Source organism: Lemur catta, chromosome 4, assembly GCF_020740605.2.
Source record: "Lemur catta isolate mLemCat1 chromosome 4, mLemCat1.pri, whole genome shotgun sequence".
Taxonomy (NCBI): Eukaryota; Metazoa; Chordata; class Mammalia; order Primates; family Lemuridae; genus Lemur; species Lemur catta.
Window position 1 is genome coordinate 66,193,254 of NC_059131.1, and position 15,397 is coordinate 66,208,650.

General features: G+C 46.4%; 1 protein-coding gene across 2 annotated transcripts in view; it reads left to right on the forward strand.

Annotated features, from left to right (window-relative positions):
• TCF7L1 (transcription factor 7 like 1) overlaps window positions 1-5,912 on the forward strand; it is a 150,960-nt gene extending 145,048 nt beyond the window's left edge. For both annotated transcript variants that reach the window (XM_045549963.1, XM_045549962.1), the window contains 6 exons: window positions 225-308; window positions 1,240-1,383; window positions 2,111-2,270; window positions 2,368-2,475; window positions 3,406-3,481; window positions 4,519-5,912. In XM_045549963.1, coding sequence (XP_045405919.1) covers window positions 225-308; window positions 1,240-1,383; window positions 2,111-2,270; window positions 2,368-2,475; window positions 3,406-3,481; window positions 4,519-4,952 — 1,006 coding nt within the window. In that variant the 3' untranslated portion in view covers window positions 4,953-5,912. The remainder of the gene's footprint in view (window positions 1-224; window positions 309-1,239; window positions 1,384-2,110; window positions 2,271-2,367; window positions 2,476-3,405; window positions 3,482-4,518) is intronic.
• Window positions 5,913-15,397: the final 9,485 nt, after the last annotated feature.

Here is a 15,397-nt window from a genome sequence, read left to right on the forward strand (position 1 = left end):
CCTCGTTCCTTCCTTGCGCTGTGCTCTGCCTCTGTGCCCCCAGCCTGCCCTCCCAGCAAGCCCCTCAGAGGAAACGCCCAGGACCTAGACCGCCCCGGGCGGCTTGCTCGCTCCCGACCCTTCCTGCCTGCCTGTTTCTCACCCTTTCTTCCCAACCCCCTCTCCTTCCCGGCCCTGACTTTCCCGATGCGCTAACCAGGTTTCCTTGCTCCCGGCCCGCACAGGCAAGGACAGCCCATGTACTCCCTTCCTCCTGGTGGCTTCCGGCACCCTTACCCTGCCCTCGCCATGAACGCCTCCATGTCCAGGTGAGTCCCGGGGATGCTTGTCTGCTGGTGGCCGTGCTGTGTCTGGCTGTGAAACAGCCTTTCTCTTCAGTGACCGAGAAGGCACGGGCTCACCCTTCCTCCCACCTCTCTGCAATAAGGTGCCCTCCCATGGCCCACGCGCCTGACCCCCAGGTCGGATCGGAGACCATAGGGTGACTCCTTTCCCATCTCTCTAAGAGAACAATTTCAGAGTCCTCGCACTCTCCCCTCCTGCCGTGGACTTAGTGGCATAGAAGCATTTTGAGTACAGATGCTCTTTGACTCAAAATGGGGTTATGTCCCAGTAAACCCAGTGTAAATTGAAAATATCATAAATCACTTTCAGCTTACAATATTTTCGATTTACAGTGGGTTTACCCAGACGTAACCCCATTGGAGTCGAGGAGCTTACTAAATGCATACTGTTTTTGTACCATCATAAAGCAAAAAGAATCATAAATTGGGAATGTCTTATCACACTGATGCCAGAGATTGGGACGAGATAAATTTTTTCTGAAATGATGTCAAGAGAGGAGACGGTGAAAGAGGATTTCCGTCTCAGGGGCTGGCTCTACCTGACAATGGGGCCACCAGTGACAGAGGAAATGCCACCCACAGCATAAGCCCTTATTTCCCCCTGCGTACCCTGGCCTCTGACCCTCTACTTCTTTTGTGTGTTTCATCCTACCTGTTTCCAGCACCAAATATAGGTACCCTGGGTATTTGGCGGGGGTCAGGGGGGAATGTCAGGGGTTTCCCAAACTTGGTTCTCTAGAAGACAGCGAGTGGCCTTCCGTTCCTCGAACTATGCCACAGCAGAGGTGTTTACGTGCCTGTGCTCTCAGGGAAGGGAGCCACCCATGTCCTCTGCTGGGTGACAGGCATTCAGCCTGAGCCCCTCTGTTGTCGTCTGTTTCCACCTGGTGCGCAGCCTGGTTTCCAGTCGGTTCTCCCCTCACATGGTGGCTCCCGCCCATCCTGGTCTGCCCACCTCAGGGATCCCCCACCCCGCCATCGTCTCGCCCATCGTCAAGCAGGAACCGGCACCGCCCAGCCTGAGCCCCGCGGTGAGCGCGTAAGTAAGAGGCAGCCAGTCGGGGTGAGAGGGGAGTCTTGCGGGGCAGTCTCTGAGCAGCAGATGCCGTTTGTGTTTCTCTCTGGGTCCCGCCTGGCAGGCAGCGCAGCAGCCCCTCAGCCAGGTCCTCTCCCTTGGGAATCATTCCCTCCGACTTGCTGTGGCCCCGTCCTTTCAGGGACATCGTGCATCTTGTCTCCCATTAAGGAGAGTTTTACAACCAGATTTTAGAGGCTGAAAGAGAACCCGAGAAAGCTTTTAGCTCCCCTCACCACCACCCCCCCATATTACACATGAAAATGTGAGGCCCAGAAAGGAAAACGTATTTTCTTTCGAGCTGAGCTGAGCACCAGGGCCCTGCCTTGTCCACCATGCCATGAACACGACAGGAAGCCAGTCGGTGCTCCACGGCCAAGGAGAGGCCCCTCGTGTCTGCCGAGTCTTCCTATCACCCGTGGCCAGCGCCTGCCAGCTCGAGGGGATTTCATCTCAGCTCTCCCACCACCCTCTGCCCTGTGTCAGGACATGAGAGCATAGAATTTCAAAGAATATGGCTTGGAGAGCACTCAGAGGGTGGGAACTACTTGGGGAAGATGCTCAAGTGCCGAAGCAGCCACGGGGCCACGTGAATGGCATCCCAGCAGCTCAGGAGCCATCCCCAGAGGCAGTGACTGGTGAGTCGGATGCCTCCTGACACATGCTAACCTGCAGCCATGCGCCTTCCCAGGAAATCGCCGGTCACCGTGAAAAAGGAGGAAGAAAAGAAACCCCACGTGAAGAAGCCTCTTAATGCCTTCATGTTATACATGAAGGAGATGAGGGCCAAGGTGGTGGCTGAGTGCACCCTGAAGGAAAGCGCAGCCATTAACCAAATCCTGGGGCGGAAGGTAAGGCCCGCCCCTACCCTCCAGGCGGGGGGGGGGGGGGTCGGCCAGCATCCCCAGCACTGACCGCCCTTGCCGTCTCTGGCCCTCCCTCCCTCAGTGGCACAACCTTTCTCGAGAAGAACAGGCCAAGTACTATGAGCTGGCCCGGAAGGAGCGGCAGCTTCACTCCCAGCTCTACCCGACCTGGTCAGCGCGGGACAACTACGTAAGTGCTCGCCCTGGGCAGGGGGACACTCAGACCCCAGGAGTAGCCTCTGCAGGCGGAGGCAGGGAGAAGGAAAGTGACTACATTTATACAGGGCTCTTAAGACGGGGAGAAGCCCATATTTCTCTAGAAATAGGGAAGGCATTTCAAATTCTTAAGAGGTCAACAAGATATCCTGAGGCCAGACTTAAATTTGTGTCATTCCCATTTTAACTGGACTCCACTTTTGATTCTGTAACACAGGGTGCAGTGCTAGCCTGGGGTCCAGAGACCAGCATATGAGCCTCAGGGGAGCTTGTCTATAAACTCCTGGAAACTAGGCAAATTTTTGAATATATGTCCTTATTTGCTTTTTTTCTGGTAAGAGAATCCATGGCTGCATCAGATTTTCAAGAGGACCTGGGACCCATCAAAAAAGATTAAGAACCACTGTTTTAGGCCTGTCACGGTGGCTCACATCTGTAACCCCAGCGCTTTGGGAGGCCGAGGTGGGAGGATAACTTGAGGCCAGGAGTTGGAGGCCAGCCTGAGCAACATAGCAAGACCCCATCTCTACAAAAATATAGAAAAATTAGGCAGGCGTGGTGGTGCATGCCTGTAGTTCCAGCTACTCAGGAGGCTGAGCCAGGAGGATCTCAGAAAAAAAAGAATCACTGTTCTGTTCTAGGGAGAGAAACAGAAAACAAGCCTGAAGGGCGGGGGCAGGAGGAAGCCTTCCAGGAAGGCCTGAACATCCGGCCTGGAGGGGAAGAGTGTCCGTGTGGGGACTGAAGGCACCCTCTGCCTCCGGTCCCACTCCCCTCCAGTGCCCTCACCAGGGGGCCAAGAGCAGCAGGGACAATGTCCTGTCTTCTCTCTGATCGGGGGTCCCCCTGAGAAGCTGGCATTATTCCCTCCCTGCTTACCTGTCCCTTTGGCCATCTTTCCCAGGGCAAGAAAAAGAAGAGGAAGAGAGAAAAGCAGCTGTCCCAGACACAGTCCCAGCCGCAGGTCCAAGAGGCAGAGGGTGAGTCCGGGGCCACTGCCCTCTTCACTCTCCTTCCTGCAGGCAGCATGGTGGGTCCGTGCTATCTTCTAACAGCTGTCATTTGTAGGGCTCTGCCTCTTGGTAGCCTCAGCCTACTCAGGTGGGTGTTATTACCCTTTTTAGAGGTGGCCGATTAAGAGACTCGGAGAAGTTAAGGCATTTTCCAAGTCACTCTGCTTGTCAAGTGGTGGCAACAGGATTTGAACCCAGGACATTCTCACTTCAAAATCTGGGCATTTTTTAATTCAGTTGAGTTGCATCCTACTTCAGGGTTAATGGAGTGTGGTTGAAATTGTCCTTGAAGTTTCCGTAGGAGGGCAGCACGTACCAGCTAGCAGTGAATCCAGTAGAGTCAGGTTTTCCTCCAATGTTTCTTTGGCTGAACACCAAACGAAATGGTTTGCTTAGGTTAGGGGCCAGTTTGTGTCCAAAATCTGTGCTAAATCTTTTTATACCAAAATTGCACGTAGCACAGAGAGGTGCCCACATTGTGACAAGTATTTAGGTCATGCCCCCATCTCATGCTCACTCTAGGACAAGTGTACAGCTGCTTGCACCATCAAAAGTGCACTCCATCTCCCATTTCTTCCCTCCTTCCTTGTATCTACATAATGTGAGAGTCATCTACATAGGAGTACATGTAAGCGAAAAATGTATAATATGCAAAATCCACTGCATGCCATGCTGCTCACCAGGTGTGTACTATCTCTGTACCATGAGCCAAAGATAAAGGAAATTGAGTAGAGATCCATCCCAAAAGTTATGATATTTAGGAAAGGAAGACTGAGCTGTTTTCCCTTATGAAGTCTTTGTCGATTTCGGTGTTGCCCCTTCTCTAGGCACTGGGTGCTCCTGAATGCAGTTTCCTCGTCCTGGCACCCTTGGAAGTAATTTCAGGTCCTTGCTTAAGCATCCCTATGTTTCCAAAGTCCATGTGCACATCTAGGCCTGATTCTCAGCGTCTGCCTCTCCCAAAGCTACAGCTGCTCACTCTTTCTTGCATTTTTTTCTCCTAGGTGCTCTGGCCTCCAAGAGCAAGAAGCCATGTGTTCAGTACCTGCCCCCTGAGAAGCCCTGTGACAGCCCCGCCTCCTCCCACGGCAGCATGCTGGACTCCCCTGCCACCCCCTCTGCAGCCTTGGCCTCCCCAGCTGCCCCTGCTGCCACCCACTCGGAGCAAGCCCAGCCCCTCTCCCTCACCACCAAGCCGGAGACCCGGGCCCAGCTGGCGCTGCACTCCGCTGCCTTCCTGTCGGCTAAGGCTGCAGCCGCCTCCTCTGGCCAGATGGGCAGCCAGCCCCCCATCCTGTCCCGGCCCCTCCCCCTCGGGTCCGTGCCCACAGCTCTGCTGACCTCTCCCCCATCCTTCCCAGCCACGCTCCATGCCCACCAGGCCCTGCCAGTGCTGCAGGCCCAGCCTCTTTCCCTGGTCACCAAGTCTGCCCACTAAGCCGCCCCTGACCTAGGCAGGCTGTCACGTGACTCATCGAGTAGCAATGATTCAGAAGAAAAAAGAAAAGGAAACTTTATTGGTCAATATTTGACCACTCTGGACTGTTCTGTAAAGTGACTGATAACAACAGCACTTTACATTTTGTAGATGTAACCAGTAGCTGATCTTAAGGCTTTTTTAAAAAACAAAACAAAACAACAAAAAAAAATCTTTAAACGAAAGAACTGAAAAGTAGTGTGCTATTCATCCCTTATGTGCTGTGGTGGATGGACTGGGCAGAAGATGCCTTTCTATATACCTCTCTCTCTCTCTGCCTCCTGCCTCCTCTCTCTCGCTGTCCCTACCTGCCTCAGCTTCCCCACTCGGTCTGCATGTTTGCCACTGCCGTGATTTCTAGCCAGGGACTCTGCCTCTACAGCCAGTCCTGCTCATGTCCCATTACCCAGCCCAGGTTTCCATCATCAAGACCATGCGTTCTTCCCCTTCGGCCCTTTTGTCGTCTGCCCAGTGGAAGGCCGTCACCATGTGAGAAGACATCGTGGCCTGATTTGTTTCCACCAGCATCCCCCTCCCACAGTGGACCCAGACCCACCAGCCCCCAACTTCCGGTGGGGAATGTGGTCCTCCGAAATGGTTCAACCCCACATTTAAAGGGACTCAAGGTGCCTGCCACTTCCCCAGTGAAGAAGTCTGTGTTCCTCCCCCTCCTTGCCGGTGGAGACCGTCCCCTCACAGTCCCAGAGTGGCAGACAGGACCGGGCTCCACGGTCTGGCTCTTGTCACCTGGGGCAGTGCCAGCACAATCTGCCAAAGTTCTAAAGACCCTCTTCCCTCCCCCACCACCTCACATGCTTCTTCTGTGTGTATTTCTTTTTGTTTTTATGATTTTTGGAGCAATTTAAACTCCCAGTTGTTTATTTTCACAAAAGAAAATAAAATTGCAATTGCAAGACCTTTTCTGAGTGTTTCTTTAGTCCTTTTGTTGAATCAAACCACTTTTTTCACACCAAGCCCTGTGTTAGATTTTTGCAAATGAGCAAAGGAGGAGGACTGCCACTTGTTGGAGGGGGATGTAAAACATGCTGACACAATTAGAAAACTCCAGCACTGCTTCCGGTCTCAAATGTGCATAGACCAGTCAGTATTAATGACTGAGATGTGAAGGGGGGAGTCTTTTTATACTACAGTTGATTTAAATTAATTTGGAAGCCATTCTGCTTATGCTTCTAACACCTACTTGACTTACGACTGCCAGGAAGTCAGGCACATCCTCTGTATGCTTTCCCTAGTACTGAGGACTGCAGTTTGTTTAACAGCTTTATTGAGATATGATTTACCTGTTTAAAGCTACAATTGACTTATTTAAAATATACAATTCATTGGTTTTTAGTATGTTCAGAGTTGTGTATCCATCACCACAGTCAATTTTAGAACATTTTCATCACTCTTAAAAGAAACCCCATACCCTTTGAATATCACTCTGTTTCCCCAGTTCCTCCCTACCTTCCTACTGGCCCTAATCTCCTTTGTCTGTAAACCTGTCTATTCTAGACATTTTGTACACAGTCGTGCATCGCTTAACAACTGAAGTTCTCAGAAACGCGTCATTATGCCATTTTATCATTGTGTGAACATCACAGAGTGCACTGCCACAAACCCAGGTGATGCAGCCCACTACACAGCTGAGCTGTACGGTATAGCCTGTTGCTACTAGGCTCCGAACCAGTACAGCATGTTACTCTACTGAATTCTGTAGGCAGCTGTAACACTGTCTTAAGTATTTGTGTATCTAAACATAGAAAAGGTGCAGTAAAAACATGGTTTAAAAGATTAAAAAGGGCCAGGCACAGTGGCTCATACCAGGAATCCCAGCATTTTGGGAGGCTAAGGCGGGAGAATTGCTCGAGCCCAGGAGTTCAAAACCACCCTGGGCAATACAGCAAGACCCCATCTCTACAAAATATAGAAATTATCCAGGTGTCGTGGCACGAGCCTGTAGTCCCAGCTACTTGAGAGGCTGAGGCAGGAGGATCCCTTGAGCCCAGGAGTTTGAGGTTACAGTGAGCTATGATCATGCCCCTGCACTATAGCCTGAGCAACAGAGTGAGAACCTGTCTTAAAGAGAAAAAAATAAAGATAAAAATTGGTACACGTTTACAGGACACTTAACCATGAATAGACCTTGCAGATCAGGAAGTTGCTCTGGGAGACAGAGTGAGTGGTGAGTGAAAGTGAAGACCTAGGACATTACTGTACAATACTGTAGACTTTACACTCTACACTTAGGCTATACTAAATTTATAAAGAAATATTTTTCTTCAATAATAAGTTAGCTTTAGTTTACTGTAACTTTTTACTTAGAAACTTTTTTTAACTTCTTGACTCTTGTAATAACACAGCTTGAAACAAACATCGTACAAGCTATACAAAATATATAAGTTTTTTTCTGTTTTTAAAGTTTTTTGGTTTTTTTTAATTTTTAAACTTTTTTCTTAAAAAGTAAGACACAAAGGGTCAGGATTGTCAATATCACTTTCTTCCACTTCCACATCTTGTCCTATTGAAAGGTCTTCAGGGGCAGCAACATGAATGGAGTTGTCCATCGCCTATGATAACAGTGCCTTCTGGACTACCTCCTGAAGGACAGGCCTGAGGCTGCTTTACAGTTAACTGTTTTTTTTAATAAGTAGGAGTACACTCAAAAATAATGATAAAAAGTATAGTAAATACTTAAACCAGTAACAGGCATTTATGTCACTATTAAGTACTGCATACTGTACATAATTCCATGTGCTAGACTTTTCTAGGACTGGCAGAGCAGTAGGTTTGTTGACACCATCATCCCTAGAAACATGTGAACAATGTATTGTGCTACAACGTTAGGACGGCTGTGCCTTCACTATGCAATAGAAATATTTCAGCTCTGTTATAATCTTATAGGACTGCCATGATATGTGCAGTCCATTGCTGAACTTAAGGCCTATTCAGGGCAATGGAGTGAGACTTTGTCTCAAAAAAAAAAAAATTTTTTTTTTGTAGAGATGAGGTCTCGCTATGTTGCTTAGACTGGTATCGAACTCCTGGCCCCAAGAGATCCTCCCGCCTCTGCTTCCCGTAGTGCTAGGATGCCAGGCGTGAGTCACTATACCCGGCCAAAGTTTCCTTCTAAAATTAAGATATTTTCCTATTCTATACAAATGAATTTGATATGATTTTGAAAAGAAGTACAGTCCAACAACTGAAATATTTGTTTCATTCAAAATAAAATAATACATAATAAAAATTTCATCAATATTATGTAAAAAGAGGAAAACCCAAACAAAGCAGGTTCTAAATCCTATCATTCCACTGTTTTCCATCACACTTAGGGTAAATGTTTTACAACGGCCTGCAGGGCCACAAACTGATCTTTTCTCCTATGACTATCGTCTTCACCTTAGAGACACCCCTTGCTATTTTCAAACACAGCAAGCACCTTAGCCTCTGTGCATTCACTGGAGACGCTGAGCAGAGGAAGGAACTGCAAACAGGACAGACGGGAGTGGGGAACTCTGGCCAGGCCTGAAGGTGGAAGGAAAGGAGCTAGTGTAGCTAGGCCTTAATGGGAAACACGGGGGCGGGGGAGCGCAGGGAAGGGGGTACTGAAGTCACCATGGTCCCAGGGAATACTAGAGGAGCCTCACAGGAGGTTCCTCAGGTTGGAGGAAAGTATGGTAACACTGGTGCCCCAGTAGAGAGAATGATCCAAGAGGAGCCGGCATTCATTCCTCACCTCCACAGAGTGGGCTACCTGCCAAGAATGAAAATTTCAACGTGAAGCCATGGACTGTTTTAAGCAAGGTGGAAGATAATCAGGATGGTCCCTTCTGTAGACTTACTGCCTCAACAGCACAGAATTCATCATATTCCATCAACTCCCACATTCTTTGTATTTCCCTGAGATTAGCTCAGAAACAACTCTCTTTAGGCTCTCTGTAATAGGGCAGAACATGACCAGAACAGATTTAAATAAAACTTCAAACAACAGTGTGATCCAAGACACAACCTTCACTTATCCTAGAGGAACCCACTGAATATCTCAAATTTTAATAATTCATGACATGGGAAGGAAGAATTTTTACTAATTACCCTTGTTATCTTGTACAAGATGAAAGGACCATCAAATAGATTAAGGTAAAATGGTCAGAGGGCATGGTGGTTTATTATTTTTTCTTTTTTCTTAAGCCAGAGTCTTGCTCTGTCGCCCCAGCTAGAATGCAGTGGCATCATCACAGCTCACAGCAACCTCAAACTCCTGGCTTCAAGTGATCCTCCTGCCTCAGCCTCCCAAGCAGCTGGGACTACAGGTGTGTTAGTAGAATTGGGATCTAGCTCTTGCTCAGGCTGAGCTCGAACTCCTGACCTCACCCGATCCTCCTGCCTCAGCCTCCCAGAGTGCTAGGATTATAGGTGTGAGCCACAATGCCCAGCCAGTAGTTTCTAAATATAAGTCAATTTTGTCTATTTTAGGCAACAAAGACAAAATCCAGTTTGTGGGAAACCTAGCTCACAAAATTCCTGTGAAAAAACTACACACTGTAACCAAACCCTCCTACATGTTTTCTTGCATGAAGCATGAACTTGCCCTATTTTGTTCCTACTGAGTATGGTTGTATGAAAGATCACACTGTTTCAAATCATATTTATAAAAAAATCTGTGATGGGAACAGTGGCCTTACTTCCAGAAACCCCAACTTCAGTTTTATGTTCAGTACAACCAAATGGAAGTTGACTGACTTTGTCTCTAGTCATAAAAAATATCGGAAAAGGTGAAGAACTCATGGCAGACAGGTTAGACTTGCAGGCAATAAAGCACGCTTTTAGCCTCCTGTTGTGGGTTATTGCCGAAGCCTTTAAGAGAACAGTGTGTTCAAAGTAGCCCTTTGCTCATCAGCATTTCACCGTCTGCCATGTCATTTTAGGGCACATCCCTGTCCAAAGTAAGAGGCCTCAGTAGAAAAGCACCTCTACCCGCAGCTGTCTCCTAGGTGTGCAGAGACGGACAGCAGAGAGCACAAGGCCATACTCAAGGGCTAACTACAGCACAGAGCCAAGGCCCCAGGGAGGGTGGGCAGCAGCGCAGCCTGCCCAGGCTGGCATCTCCCTTTGGTCACAGCCGTGTTTCCACATGCTCCCTCCACACGCACGCACAGCAGGAAAGGATGAAAGCCACCAGCAGAAATAAAGGGAACACAGGAGAACAATGTCACCAAAGTGCAGGTGCAAACCCTGAAGCCACCCCTGCCCCGCCAGCCCAGACTTGCCACCAAACCCCAGACGAGGGTGTCTCTTAGGTCACAGTATTTTTTTCTTCATTTCTCTTGATTTAGAAACAGATCAGCAGGGAGGACAAGGTTCTCAAGGACAAAAATCAAAGCTGAAATGAGAGCAACACAATCTATTGGTAACATTCACCTTTTTCCAGAGGGATATACCATATTGTTATGACTTAGGGGAGAAAAAAACATCTTTTGGGAACTGCAGTTCAGGAAAAAAATTCACAATTAAGACAAATTGACCCACTGCCATACAAACAGCAAGTAATAAAAAACAAAGCAGACAAATTATTTTTAAAGTCAGTTGGGAGTAACATAGACTAAAAGGATATACTCTTGAGAGAGAGCTATGGAAATCCTGGCTTCTGCTCCATACAGTTCTGTATTGTCTGGAATTATTTACATGTGTATTTTTTAATCAAAAATAAATTTATAATGAAGAAGAACACTTCTTAAAACCAATTATTTCAGAAGGTAGTATGGCAGGGCTAATATGTGAAGCTGATCTATGAGCTAGTTAGCAAAGATATTTTTCTTTATGCCTGTACCACACTGTCCTAATTACTGTAGCTTTGTGGCAAGTTTTAAAATTAGGAAGTGTGAGTCCTCCAGTTTTGTTCTTCTTTTTCAAGTCTGTTTTATATTTTCTGGGCCTCTTATGTTTCCATAAGAATTTTAGAACCTGGTTGTCAATTCTGCAAAAAACCAGCTGGGATTTTAACAGGGAGTGTAAATCAACTTGGGAGCCCAGCCTTGTTAACACAATGAAGTCTCATAATCCATGAATATGGGACATCTTTCCATTTATTTAGGTCTTCTTCAATTTCTTTCAACAATGTTTTGTAGTTTTTACAGTATAAGTTTTGTACTTCTTTTATTAAATTTATTTCTAAGGATTTTATTATTTTTGGTACTATCATACATGGAATTGTTTCTTAGTTTCATTTTCAGGTTGTCCACTGCAAAGGTTTAGACATACTAGTACAGTTGATTTCAGCTGGGCATGATGACTCATACCTGTAATTCCAGTACTTTTGAGGCTTAGGCAGGAGGATCACTTGAGTCCAGGAATTCTAAGTTACAGTGAGCTATGATTGGGCCACTGCACTGCAGCCTGGGTGACAGAGCAAGATGCTGTCCCCAAGAAAAAAAAGAAGATTATGTCAGCTGCAAATAGCAATAGTTTTACTTCTTCCTTTCCAATCTGGATGGCTTTTTTTTCTTGTTTTTGCCTAACTGTCCTGGCTGGAACCTCCAGTACAGTGTTGCATAGAAGTGGTGAGAGCAGGCATCATTGTTCTTTATCTTAGAGGGGAAGCATCCAGTCTTTTACAGTTAAATATAATATTGGTTATGGATTTTTTTTTTGTCCAAGGCTTCTTTCAGGTTAAGGAATTTCCCTTGTTTTCCCAGTTTGTTGATTGTTTTTATCATGAAAGTGTTCAAGGAAATTTCCATATTTATTATTTCCTACCACTGCCTTAAACCAAATTGGTGTGAGTTGGGAGTTAGTGCAATAATCTGCCTTCTCTACTCCTATCCCAGATAAGAACACTGCCTGGAGAAAAAACACAAAACAAATAGATTTATGCTGTGGACCACTCCCAGATCACGTCCTCCAGCCTCCGCTCCAGCCTCCTTCCTTGCCATTTTCCTTGCTCTCTGCTATCTGACATTGTGGTCTTCAGAATTACCACAAATACTGGGTTCCAATCTGCCATTGCACATGCTGTATCTCCTCTTCCCTTCACCCTCACCTGACACATACCTACAACCTTTGGTCTTCAGCTCAAGTGTTGCTCCCTCAACTGATCTCATAGTTTCTTTTCTTTTCGGCAGTGCTTAAAATGTGCACGTGCGCACACACATTTGTGTAGATGTTTAATATTTATTTGCCCCACTAGATTACATGCTCCATGAAGTTAAGATTTATCATTTAAAAAAACACATACATCATGGTTGTACATATTTTGGGGGTACATGTGATATTTTGATACACATATACAATGTGTAATGATCAAGTCAGGGTAATTGAGATAGCACCTGAAACATTTATCTATCCTTTGTGTTGCAAACATTACAATTCTTCTCCTCTATTTTGAAATATATAATCAATTATTGTTAACTATCATTTTTCTCCTGTACTATTGAATACTAGAAATTATTCTTTCTATCTAACTGTATTTTTGTACCCATTAACCACCTTTTCTTTATCCCCCCACCCTCTGCTTCTGGTAATCACCATTCTATTCTCTACCTCCATGAGATGCACCTTTTTAGCCCCTACATATGAGAACATGTGATATTTGCCTTTCTGTACCTGATTTATTTCACTTAATGACCTCCAGTTCCATCCACATTGTTGCAAATGACAGAATTTCATTTTTTATGGCCAAATAATATTCCATTATGCATATATACTACATTTTCTTAATCCATTCACCTGTTGGACACTTAGGGTGACTCTGTATCTCACCTATTATGAATAGTGCTACAATAAAGATGGTAGTGGAGAGTTCTTTGATATATTTATTTCCTTTCTTTTGGACATGTGCCCAGCAGTGGGACTGCTAGATCATATGGTAGTTTTTAGTTTTTTGAATAACCTCCATACTGTTTTCCATAATGGTGGTACAAATTTACATTCCCACCAACAGTGTAAGAGCATTCTCCTTTCCTCGTCAGCATTTGGTATTTTTTGTCTTTACTAGCCATTCTAACTGGGGTGAGACACTTCACTGTGGTGTTTTGTTTTGTTTTAGAGACAGGGTCTCACTCCATCACCCATGCTGGAGTGCAGTGGTAGGATCATAGCTCACTGTAGCCTTGAACTCCTGGTATCAAAGGATCTTCCCACCTCAGCCTCCTGAGTAGCTAGGACTACAGGAATTTTCTGCCATGCCTGGCTAATTTTTTAAAAAAATTTTTGGCAGAGACGAGGTCTTGCTATACTTCCCGGGCTGGTCTCAAACTCCTGGCCTGAAGTGGTCATCCTGCTTCGGCTCCCCAAAGCACTGGGATTACAGGTGTGAGCCACCATGCTGGCCTCACTGTGGCTTTGATTTGCATTTTCCTGATAATTAGTGATGTTGAGCATTTTTTCATGTACCTGTTGGCCATTTGTTTTTTGTTTGTTTGTTGCAACCTCAATTTCCTGGGCTCAAGCCATCCCCTTGCCTCAGCCTCCCAAGTAGATGGAACTACAGGCACAAAACAGGACACCCAGTTAATTTTTCTATTTTTAGTAGAGACAGGGCCTTGCTCTTGCTCAGGCTGGTCTCGAACTCCTGAGCTCAAGGAATCCTCCCGACCTGGCTTCCCAGAGTGCTAGGACAGATGAGTGCTACCCATTTATAAGTCTTCTTTTGAGAAGTGTATATTCAGCAGATCTTTTGCTCATTTTTAAATTAGATTATTTGGTTTTTTGCTATGGAGTTGTATGAGTTCCTTTTATATTCTAGTTATTGATCCCTTTTTGGACAGATAGTTTGCAAATATTTTCTCCCATTCTGTAGGTTGTCTCTTTGCTTCATTAATTGTTTCTTTTGCTGTGCAGAAGAAGCTTTTTAGTTTGATATAATACCATTTAAGACCACTCATATTTTTATTTTTAAAATGTATTTATTTATTTTTGAGACAGAGTCTCACTCTGTTGTCTGGGCTAGAGTGCCGTGGCATCAGTCTAGCTCACAGCAACCTCAAATTCCTGGGCTAAAGCGATCCTCCTGCCTCAGCCTCCTGAGTAGCTGGGGCAACAGGTGCAGGCCACCACGCATGGCTAATTTTTTCTATTTTTAGTAGAGACAGGGTCACACTGTTGCTCAGGCTGGTCTTGAACTCCTTACCTCAAGCGATCCACCTGCCTAGGTCTCCCAGAGTGCTAGGATTACAAGTGTGAGCCACCGCGCCCGGCCTATCCATTCATTTTTTAAAATCACTATCTACAAAGCAGCTAGCCTGGCAAATATCCATAAAATGATTTCAAGCAACATTTAATGTATAAACATAATAGTAACTGTACACAGTAGGATACAAAACTACCCAATGATCCCAATTTGGGGAGAAAACGAATATGCATAGGAAAAAAAAGATAGAGAAGATACATGAATTAGGAAGGGAAAAAGTATATTTGTATTTGTTTAAAAGAAAAAAACTAAAGCCAGGCATGGTGGCTCTCTCCTGTAATCCCAGCGTCTCCAAGATCTGAGGATCGCTTGATCCTAGGAGTTGGAGGCTGCAGTGAGCTATGACCTCGCCACTGCACTCCAGGCTAGGTGACAGAGCTGGACAGAGCGAGACCCTGTCTCAAAAACAAAACAAAACAAAAAACCCTAGATGGAAACACAATAACCTAATATAAATGGTAACCTGTGGAGGGGTAATGCGCAAGGATTCTCTAACGTTTATATATTTTTAAATCCCGTTTTGATTTTTGAACCATTATATTACCTAACCAAAAACATTAAATGTTTGCAGGGCAGAAAATACACTAAAACAACATTAGTAATGGTGATCCCGGAAGGGTGGAAGTAAGGTATTGTTTTCTACTTCTACGCTTTTATTATCAGAAAAAGGACGAACTTTTTGGAAAAGCTCTTGGCGACCTCGGAGAGCGCTGTTTCGGTGGAGTCAGGAGCGAGGAACGCCGGGATGCAAAGCCAATGCTACGTAGGTGATGCGATGAGTTTGTTTCGAGATGGGAAAGACCATGTTTATGTGCTGCGGGGAAGAACCACCAGAGAGGGAGAGGTCAGAACGCAAGCAGAGTATGGGGCGAAGAGGCGACGCCCGGCCCCCGCGACCTCACTCCTGTGGGCTGGTGCGCAAGGCGAGGGAGCTCCTGCTCCGCTTGTGTTGACTCGAAAGTACGAGAGGACGGAGGGTAAAACGGACTGCCAGTCTGTTGTGGCTGCTATGGAGAAGAGAAACCGGGAAGAGGTGGGTCGCCTTCCACTGGGGAAGCCGCAAGCACCAGCAGACAGTAAAGCGCCGACCCGACGCCGGTGGCCTACCGAGGCCCCCACTCGGCCGCGCGCTGCGGCGCCAGGCGGAGACGCGCGCAGGAAAGGGCGTGGCTGCGAGCGCGCAGCCCGGCGCGCTGATCTCGCGAGAGCGGTAGAGGGCGGA